General features: G+C 54.8%; 1 protein-coding gene across 1 annotated transcript in view; it reads right to left on the bottom strand.

The window, feature by feature from the left end:
- Nucleotides 1-6,594: 6,594 nt before the first annotated feature.
- WDFY4 (WDFY family member 4) overlaps nt 6,595-10,706 on the bottom strand; it is a 260,133-nt gene continuing 256,021 nt past the window's right edge. The window contains exons 60-61 of the mRNA XM_082407126.1: nt 10,152-10,263; nt 6,595-9,154 (exon numbers count right to left, since the gene is read on the bottom strand). Of these exons, the coding sequence (XP_082263252.1) occupies nt 9,088-9,154; nt 10,152-10,263 (179 nt within the window). The 3' untranslated portion in view covers nt 6,595-9,087. The remainder of the gene's footprint in view (nt 9,155-10,151; nt 10,264-10,706) is intronic.

The following is a 10,706-nucleotide window of genomic DNA, read 5'->3' as shown; positions in this document are numbered from 1 at the left end:
CGTAGGGCAAAGGCAGGCGGTACCTTCCCAGGATGTGGGTGATGTGAGGCCAGCATCACCTGGTCACACCTGGCCAGACTGGTACCTTCTGTGGCCATTTTTTTAGAGGCTGCCCTCCACTCTCCAGAGCAGAGGCAGCCTGAAAGCCCCTGGCCCCAGGGTGACAGGCTCCTATGACCCTCCCTTCATCTCCACTCTGACCCTGTCCCTGACACTCTCCATCACTCTGCCCCAAATCACAGTCACCTCCTTGCTGTTTCTCAGAGCAGCACGCTTCTTTTCCAGGGATGTGCCCGTGCTCATCCGTGTGCTGGAATATCCTCCCCCCACCGTCTCCCACCGATATCCAATGCTCACTCCCCTGCTGCTGCAGCTCTCAGATGGCATCTTATTGGGGAGGCTGGTCACCCTGGCTCATGTTTCTCTTCCCATACTCCCTGGCCCCTTCCTCACTTGGTGGTTGTTGTTGGTTTTTTTTCTCCTTAGAGAGGTACCTTATTTAACTGGTATTTTTCTTACATGACTATTGTTTGTGTCCCAAAGTAGAAGGCAAGCTCCTTGCAGGCTGCGGTTTTTAGGAGTCACTGGTCCATCTCAGTGTGCCTTGACAGCACCAGACACACAGTAATGGATTCAAGACAAGTATTCAGTATATAGTGAATGAGTGAGTGGATGGAAGGCCAGGAGAGCAGGCCAGCTCCAGCTTGGAAGGGCCATGGAGAGGGCAACCCATGGCTCTAGGTTGGTTGACAAGCAGACTCTGAGGCCAGCCTTGCCCCTTACCAGCTATGCCAGGAAATTGGCTCAGGGAATGCATTCATTGTACATTAAGCATTTTATCACAACTTTTTTTTATTGAAGTATGGTTGATTTACAATGCTGTATTAATTACTGCTGTATATTATGCATTTTAACCCTCCGCCAGGATTGGGTGTGACTATGGACATTTTACACATTTGGAAACTGAGGCTCAGAGAGTTGTGCAAGGTTCCTCGAGTTCCTCAGCCGGGCTTGGGCAGAGCTGGGCTATGGGCCCCAGTCTGTCTTACTCCAAAGCCACATCTTGACCAGGGCTCAGTGTCCCTGGCTGATGGCAGCTGCACTGAGCCTGCCAATCTTGGGAAGGTCCAGCTGTGTTTAGCTGTTGACCAGGCCTCCTGCCCCCTGCCCAGGCCCTGTCCCGAGAGGGGCCCCATGCAAGTGGCCAGTCGGCAGCCCCTGCTCCCATCACATTGCCCACTCTTTCTCTTTGTAGCTCTCATTCCCTTTTAGCCTCTGTTTTCCCATCTCCAACCCTCGCTCTTTTAGCTCGAGGCCAAGCGTCTGCTGGTGCCCAGGCGGAGGCGGTTCTCCTGCCCGAGCTCAGCTCCCGCCCTCCCAGCTGCAGTGGTGCTCAATGCTCCGTTTATCATGCCCTTGGCAAGACACTGAGAAAACATGTTTGCAGAACTTTTGAGAGCTCCTTTCCATTCATCATTCATTCATTCATCCATTCACTCATTCATTCATTCATTCCCATATTTATGGAGCACCCACGTGGGAGCAGCCCTCCTGGGCCCGTGGGCAGTATAGAGATAAATAAATAGGACATTATCTCTGACCTTGAGGACCTCACAGATGCTTGGAGGTTGGCTGGAAAATGGGAAATTTCATTCCAGAGCATTGGGCTGGGATAGAGGCAGCATGGAGTAAAAGGGACCAGGGAAGAGTACAGCTGTGGGCCGCTTGGCGCGTTGGGTCCCTGCTCGCCTGCAGCAGGACCTGGGCTTTGCACTGGCGCTCAGAGGAAGCAGTCAGGGGCCCCTGTCTTGGTGATAGGACTGCCCAGGGGGAGGCAGACAGCAAATAGAAAAGTGCTTCCCAGGTGGCCTGTGTGAGGGCAGCAAGAGCACAGGAGAGAGACAGCCACGATGTGTCCTGGAAGGACAGGGGAGGTACAGGGTGGCCGCATCCTAGCGCCAAGGAAAGGAGGCTGGGGAGAGCTGGCAGGGCTCAGTGCTGTTGGAGGTTCCCCGACAAGGATCTCCTGCAGGGGGCGGGTGGGAGGATGGGGGTGGGTGGGTGTGAGATAGACTCATTCCCATAGAGGACGCTTCAGCTGGGACGGGGCACTCAGCTTCCTGAGCCTCAGTTTCCCTAACTGTGAGATGTGAGGATTACATGCAGACAGGATCTGGATCCTTTACCCTTCAGCTCCCAGGTCCCTGGAGGATGTCCCTCACCGCTCCGCCCCCTGAGTCCCCTGATGTCCCATCTCACAGGACGGCGCTCCTCCACAGCCTTCCTCACCAGCTGTGATCTTCTCAATTTTGTCCTTGTCTGCCTCCCTGAATGGACTGTAAAGTCCCTGAGGGCGGGGACCTTATCCGTCTCGCTCAACATCGTACCCTGGCACTGAGGAGCGTAGGAGCTTGATAAATAATTATGAATAAATACGGAATGAATTGGAGAGTGCCTGGCAGAGGATGTCACCCCAGTGAATTGTTTGGAAATTCTTACAAACCGCTGAGTGCCTCCAAGGCGCTGGGCTCTGTGGGAGAGCGTGGGGCGCTCTTTTGCCCTGCGTGCAGTGAGACGGGGTGTCTGTACATTTCCCACGCCGTGAATCTACCCCCAAGTGCCGGCCCAGTGGTGGTAAAGTAAAACAGGTTCTGGGGCCAGTCTAATAATGTGACTACCAGAAGCAGCCTGCAAAAACAAAGCAATAGGAAGAGGAAGGGTCTGTTGCAAACTGCAAAGGCTAAACCAGCCTCTTCAAGGCGTTTAAACTCAAAATAACGCTTAGCACTGCATGACTCAAACTGAAGGCACCTACAGGCTCCACCTGGTCCCCCAAGCCACCAGTGTGTAACCTTGCTATGGTCTCAAAGCTTCAGAGGTCACCAGTATGGAGACTGGGAGGTTGGGTGCCCTCTTCCCTAGGCTGCTGGGGGTATCACTATTGGCTGCGCTGAGGACTAAAGGGGCCGGATGCACAACTGGCCAATCCCCCGGTCATTGCAGGCTTCTGAAGAGCCAGGGCCCCCCACACCGGTGAGGGTGATGCTCACGCTTGTACCACGGGACCCCAAGGTCCCCAGGCTTCTTCAGCCTGTTGTTCAAGAGGAGCGGGAATGCCCCGCTTTCACGGGCTGTGTTCCCCATTGCACAGTGGCGGGCCATCCACATGGGACCCCTCAGTTATTTTAGGAAGTTGCCCAGGGAGCGTCTCGTGCCCTCAAGGTCTGATCCCCATGGACTCCGCCGCTGCAGCTTCTCTGTGAGGGTCGCTTCCAGCCCCGTGAGGCCCCCCACCACTGGCCCTGCTGCTTGCACCCCATACTTGTGCCTCTCAGCTTCACTGAGCACCAGTCACACTGGGGGCACGGACCACTTCCAAGTCATTGCGCTGTTGTGTTTCTCTAATGACGCACTCCTGGCAAATGGCGGTAAAGGGTCTTGCTCAAGGGGTGTGTCTGTATTAACCAGTTTAGGGGCAGAGATCTCAGCCAGGGCAACACAGTATTCCCTGAGCTTTCAGAGATTTGGAGGAAGGAGACAATTGGGAGAATCCTTCTACTTACTAAGAAGCTGTGAAGGTGCTGCAGGCGGCAGCCCGCAAGAGGGCAATGGAAGCAACACACACACACACACACACACACACACAAACACACACACACACACACACACACACAAACACACACACCGTCCAATCGGGACATGTGATGTGTACCCAAGAACTTGCTGAAGCAAAACTGATTTTGGTTTAAGAGATTTGATTTTATGCTAAACAAATTTCATCAGGATTTTCATATGAAGAGTCTTTTCCTGCCCAAATGTGCCCTTCTTGGCTGCATGTTAATGTGGTCAAATCCAATCTCCAAGTCCTCTGGAGGTCCCAGGACTGGGTTCTCAGCAGTTGGCTTCTGGCTGCTGGCTGGGCTTGGGGGAGGCAGTTGCTGTCACAAGTGGCTTCCAGAGCCCTGGGCTGCTCTCCTTGGAGACCAGGGCACAAAGGAATGAGAGCAGAGGGTCAGCATGGGGCAGGAGGCTCTATCCCCCAGAAGTGAGGGCCAGAGGGACCCAGAGGCCCTGGAAACTCAGTTGGTGGCACGAAGAGCCCCATGTGAGCCGTCCACCTGCTTCCACTGTTGAATTTCAGTCTGCTCAGGAGGAGGGATTCACCCATCACACACCGAGTACCAGCAGGTTGGGTTGGGCCCTTGGGCAGGGCACCATCCTTCCCGGCCTCTAAGGGGTCCAGGGAGCAGGGTGACCAGACTTAACAAATACAAATACAAGACGCCCAGTTACATGTGAACTTCTAATAAACAACGAATACTTTTTCCTTGCAAGTATGTCCAGGTGAGCCCAGGCCTGTCGAGATGGTGAGGTGGGTACGTCCTAAGCCTTCCTAGGGGGCCACAGTATGTAGAACCATCTCCCTGAGGGTGGACTCGGGTGCACATCCTGACCTGGTGCTTTCACAGCCCCACTGGAAAGCCCTGCTTTCCTCTCTGCAATTAGAGGGATGTCGGTTGCACTGGGTCCTCTTCCCTGCCTCTCAGAGGATGTGGAGTGTTGCCATGATGAATGGCTCGGAGAGCAGCTTTTATTGGGAATGGTGACAGAGTTGAGGCTTTCCCAGGGCGGGAGCAGTGGCTACAGCATTGCTTGTGGAGGTGCGCTGGGGGCTGGCCTCACAGTTATTAAGAAGTTGTCATGGGAGTTATTAGGAAGTTGTCACAGTTATTAAGAAGTTATTAAGAAGGCTCAGCTGGGTGAGAGCTGGGCATGGCTGCTGTCTCAGGCTGAGCTGGTGAATGTGAGTAGAATACGGGAGTCCCTGACCCCAGAGGCCCCTCACAAGCCACCTGTTCTTGGTGGGTGGGTAGCAGACGGCAAACGCCTCCATCCTCACCCCGTCCTGTCTCTGTCTACTCCAGAATATCTCCTCCAAGTGGGGACTCTGCAGCCCACATCAGCATCATCCAAGCGATTTTTTTTTTTTAACAGGAAGACTGTGGCTTCTGCTCTAACTGAGCCCCAGAGCCTGAGAGTCGGACTTGCCTTCCAGGATGTTCCCGAAGAAATGCCATTCCTGTGTGAGCACTTGGCTTCAGCCTGATAAACCTCTCAGAGTGAGAGCGAGCGTGCTTCCTGTCATGTTGTCTCTGTCCTCTGCCCAGCCTGGGCAGGGGACTCCCCGGGGAAGGGCAGAATGGCTCTCTGTCCCCAGGGCCCTGGCACAAGGCCTGGCTCAGCAAGAAAAGATACTGGTAAGTGAATGAACAAGTGATGTGTTGAAAGATTACATCATGTCGGGGACTGGCGGTCTGTCGTTTGCTTTATCCCTCCATCAAATAAACAGGTAGGATTTCAATCGCACGACAAGCCATCGTGTAGACACTGGAATCTGATTTTCCAGATACAGAAACTGAGGTTGAAGTTGGCAGGAAGTGGGGACACTGGGAACGGGGCTCAGGCTGCCTGGCGCCCGGGCGCAGCTCTTATCTGTGACCTTCACTGTGCGTGCCCGTCCTCAGATTCTGGTCTCCAGATACGGAGAGGTGGCGGCACAGCTTGGCACAGCTCCCGCTCTGGGGGCCCCTTGTGCCTGCTGGATTTGGGGTGCTGGCAGGCCTGCATCTGCGTGGCCCTCGCACTTCAGCCCAGTTGGCCGGTGTGCCTGGCCTCTGCCCTGCTTGCCCCTCTGTTGGGGGCCCTGGTGCCCAGCCCGCTCTCCCTCCCCACTCCTCGGGCCTCTGTCCTGGACTTCCCTCCATCACTGACAACTGTCAGGGACCCCAGGCTGGCTGACTTCTGGAATACTGAGGACAGTAGGAGTCTCCTGTCACCCAGGTTGCCGAGGACCTTTGGACCCTGGACCCCCGCCATGCCTGGGGCTTCTCTCCCTGCCCCCATCCCGGGGCCACTCTGTTTGTTACCCCAGCAGACTCTGCTTCTGACCCCGCTGGAGCCCACAGGGGGCCAGGTCTGCAGCGAGGGTCGGGGTGTCCCTGCTCCCCTCTGGATCTGTGCACCGAGCTTCCCTCCTCTAGGTAACAGGGAGCTGGGCTTGGTGGAATGTAGGCTCTCCGTTTAGTGCCACTAGGAAAGAGCTGCCACCAGCTAGTCCCCCGAACCTTCCCTGACACAGCGCCCTGACGGTGAGCCTGCCTCCCCGGCTCCTTCTCTGCCGCCTCCTCGGGGCTCGTTCTGCCCGCAGCCTCTCCTGCTCCCACGGATGCTCCACGGCTGCCAGCTCTGTGGAGGGCATCGACCTTTTCACCCCAGGATGCTGGCACCGTCCCCAACCACGTGCCGGGTCCTCGCTCCCTGTTGCTTCACCCCGCCCGTGAAGGGGCCGCCACCTGGACCTGCCGTCACTCGGAACTGTTTTTTTCACTCCCAGAACCACCAACTCTGAAATGCCCGCCGCCATGGCTCAGTCACTCATCCGCACGTGCACGGACGGAAGCAGCGCTTGCGGAGCGCCCCCGTGAGCTGGGCACTGGGATGCAGCTCTCTGTGGTGGTGGTGGGGGGGGGGGGTCCGTCTCTGCCTCCTCACTCCCGCTCGCCCTGCCCCAGCCCCTGCCTGCAGCCTCGCAGCCCCGGAGCAGCGGCCGCCCCTCCCTCCAGCCTCCACCTTGCCTTCTATCTTCGCCTGCTCGTCTTTCTGCCGCCGGCCCGACGCACCCTGTTCCTTCGCCCATGCTGTCTCCTGTTCCTATAAAACGCTGCTCTCCACCTCCACAAGGCCAAGACCCACCTGCCCTTCCACGTCTTGCTCCAGGGCCACCTCCTCCAGCCAGTGTCATGGGCTGAACTGTGTGTTCCCCCAAATCCAAGTCCTCATCCCCAGGACCTCAGAATTAACCATATGTGGAGATAACATCTTTAAAGAGGTAATCAAGGTAAAATGAGGTCATATAGATAAGCCGTAATCCAATATGACTTATGTTCTTTGAAGAAGAGGAAATTTGGACATAAACAGGTACAAAGGGAAAACCACGTGAAGACACAGGGAGAAGGCGATCATCTGTGAGCCAAGGAGGGAGGACTCGGAATAAACCAACTCTGCAGACATGTTCCTCTCAGACTTCTGGCCTCCAGAACTTTGAGAAAACTTCTGTTGTGTAAACCGCCCCTCCCACCCCCCGGCCTGTGGTACTTTGTTACGGCAGCCCTAGCTAATGACTACAGCCAGAATGACGTTCCCTAGGGCACGAGAGGTCTCGCTTCCACCTCAGGTCACATTTGTTTGCACAAACATCTTAGCCCCAAGACCCCAGCAAGACCCATCTCCATCCCCCCACCCCATTTTTCCTGTGATATGGGGAACCAAAAGGCGGTGCTCAGGCAATGTTTGTCGAACGAATGAGCCCAAGAGAGCCTTTAGGCCAGCAGACCTTTCAGCTCTGGGTGAATGCTGTGAGTTGCGTTTTGAAACATGACAGCAGGCTCCTGATATTTACGACCCGGCTTGTTGGCCTTCCTGGGGAGGGGTGTGCTCTGCTTTTCAATTTATGGTCCTCTGGTGCAGCCCCAGACTGACTAGGGGATTGAAAATGGGCTGTCTGCTAACAGCACATGCAGACAATGCAGGAGGTGACATGATCCTTGGCCCCAGGGTCAGACACCTGCCCTTCTCACCCAGGGAGGAGTGCTTGGGACCTGAGACAAGTCTCCTCCTCTATCTTTCCCTTTGCAAAGACCTCGAAGTTGAAAGATTGATTACTATTTCCTAACTATCTCTCACTCACTCACGATTTTTGACATAGTTCATACCGCCTCTACTTCCTTAATATTTATCTTTACATTGACTCACTGCCCCCCTGGAGACCAGATGACCTGGGCCATAAGACACTGAGTCCATTTATTTGCTATCCCCAGGCCTGAGCTAAATTGGGATGGGCCACCCAACAGGGCCTCTGTAGGGCTTGGAGAAATATGGGAAAGATTGGTATTCTCTAGAAGGAAAATCTCAGGGAGGGAGTTAAAGCTAAGGAGTGTTGCCACCCCAAATCTCTGTACGCCCACCTTAGCTGGATTTCATTGAAGAGGCAGGTGAATTTCCTTTCAAGGCTTCCAGAGGCTGAGGGTGAAGAGAAGACGTGAGAATGAGGGTGATGCCTTCAGTATCCAATGCCTGAACCTTAAGGTACTGGAATTCCTCAGAGGGGCTAACTAGCCACCTGCCATGTATTTTCAGATGGAGAACCAAAGTCACATGGCAGTCCAGATTCTCCCAAGATGAGCTGCAACTCAAAACCAGCATGTGGACTGGGGCCCTTGACCTTGTACGGACAGGTCCCTGGAAAAACCTGCCAAGACCGAGCCCAGCTGGGACCCACCACCTGCTTGTGGGGTGCAGAGTGGGAGCAGGCACCTCAGGCAGGGTGTGTCCTCCCAGCTGACTGGCCTACGCCTGTGGTGGGCAGCCATTGCGTCCGTGGTCTGAGCGCAGCCGCGGCCGCTGGGCCTCGAGTGTGGGTCCCTGCTCCTGACGCTCTCTAAGGTACCCCGCACAGCAAGCAAGACCACGGGAGGAGCCAGATTCCACCGAGGGAGATGGAGGGGATGAGAAACACTCTGAAAGTGGGCTGTGCGTCCCTGAGGCCTTTCTGCCTTTCTAAGTGTGGAGCTACAATTACCTCAGTGGGAAAGGGTGGAAATTTTAAACTCAAGAGCCCTCTTGTGCTTGGAAAATAGTTGTTTTAATAAAATAACAACAATACAGTCTTTCCCATTAGTTTCCAGTAAGCGGCCCGGTGTTTTTTCAGTGCAGTAAGCCCTGTGAAAGGTGAGTCATGTGTCATTTCGTGCGCCGGTTGGCACCCTCGAGCCACGCTTTCCAGTGAGCTGCTCACTGGCCCCGATGGGCGCGTGTATCTGTTTTGTAGAAGCGCATCCTTGTGCAATCCAAGGTCAAAGTTCAGGTTGTGTAGCTCTAGTGGCCAGCGGCCACATCCTTGGGGACCTTTCGGAAGGGAGGCTGGGGGTTTCCTTGGCGCCCCGGCACTGAGTCTGCGACTTCTGCTTGGTGTTGCTGCCCCTCAGGGCACACGGCGGCCATGCCAGCGCCTCCACCAGCTCTCGCCTCCTAACCCTCTGCGGACCAGCAGAATATTCTCCCCTTCTCATCGCCGACCAGGAGTTTGGTCTGGTTTCTTGGGAAGAGAAAGAACAGACACGCGTGTTAGAGCAAGCCTGTGCATCCTGCTTACCCCAGCCTGCGTGCGTGGCATTATAACGCGGGGCTTCAGTCCACGACCCCAGGAGCCTGTACCTGGCCTCCACCTGAAGCGGGGGGAGCTGGCCCACCGGAGAGTCTTTTGAACCGGGGGCAGCTTTGAACTAGGAGGCTTGTGGCTCCCAAAGCACTGAGGGGACGCTCCCAGAGAGCAGGGCTCCAGGGAGCACGGCGAGGCCCTGAACTTGTCCCTCGAGCTGATACGCAGCCCGGCTGGTGGGCAGAAGGAAGGACAAGTTCTCCAGCAAAGAATTAGGGCTCAGGGCCTTCTGTCCCTACCCACAGACTCCAGCCTGGGCCACCCCGCCTCAGCCTGGCATTCACACCACCACGGACCCCAAATGGCCCCCTCCAGGGCCGGGAGGGAAGAAGGACAGTGGCTCCTGAAGGTCTGGCCCCCCGAGGCTACACTCCTAGTGAGTAGAATGGGCTTATGACAGTAAGCACCGCCACCAGGTACCTGTGAAGAATAAAACAGTGTAGCCAAACGTAGTATCTGACACTTGTCTATTCCACATTGGCTTAGAGCCCTTGAAAGGCAATTTCTGTAATGTAGGATAATCATTATACCAAATGTTAACAATCGGCAGTGGACCTCAGGAAAAAAGTCCCTCTTTAGGATAAAATCACAAAACAATATACTTTTACCTCCTGGATTTCTTTATGAATTCATAGATATTCAAGAGAGTGAGAGAGAGAAAGAGCAAGAATATGTGTGTCAAAAACCACTTCCTAGGGCCCTATACGGCCGCCTCGCCTGTATGCTGTATATGCTGGGCCCCTCTGGGTCCCTGGGTCCCTATAGTGAGGCCACCTCCCGGGGCCGGGGAGGCCTAAGCATAACAGCCAGGGCTTTCCTAGGGGGTGGCACAGCGCCCTCTGCTGGAGGCCGGGAGCAGCCAGCCCGTCGTTACCTGGACACAGCCAGAGCTGTCACCGCAGAGCTGGTCTTGCTGGGCTTCCCTGTCAAAGCAACGCTGACATCCAGCTCTCTGCAGAGGGCAAGATTCTTCTCCCACCTGTGACCTGTGAGGAGTGTGTGAGGGGAGTTAGAAAACCCAACCGTTTTCACACGCGTGCCTGTGTACATCTACACGGAGGGCCACAAACACATACACATATATTTATATTTGTGGTCAGCAACTTGTTAAATTGAGGGGGAAAATATATTTAATCTTGGTCTGTGCTGTTGCAAAAAGGGCCGTCCCAATTTAATTTGCAGGCTGTGATAGTTACATGTGCTGACGTGCTGCGGTATCCATTGTGTACCAAATTGGATTTGTGTATTATTGCTTTCTAAATTGCATGCCTAGTTCAGCAAAATTGTTCATCAGTGTTTACTGGCTTTATGCTTAATAAGATGCCCCACAATACCTTGCTGCCAGGAATGTAATGCAGCCCATAATTGCCTAGTAAAAATAAATTACATAAAGTCGGCATTATCAACTTATCTAAATCCTCTCACGCCA

Source organism: Balaenoptera borealis (genome assembly GCF_965194805.1).
Source record: "Balaenoptera borealis genome assembly, chromosome: 10".
Lineage (NCBI taxonomy): Eukaryota > Metazoa > Chordata > Mammalia > Artiodactyla > Balaenopteridae > Balaenoptera > Balaenoptera borealis.
This window is presented reverse-complemented; position numbering and strand designations above follow the sequence as displayed.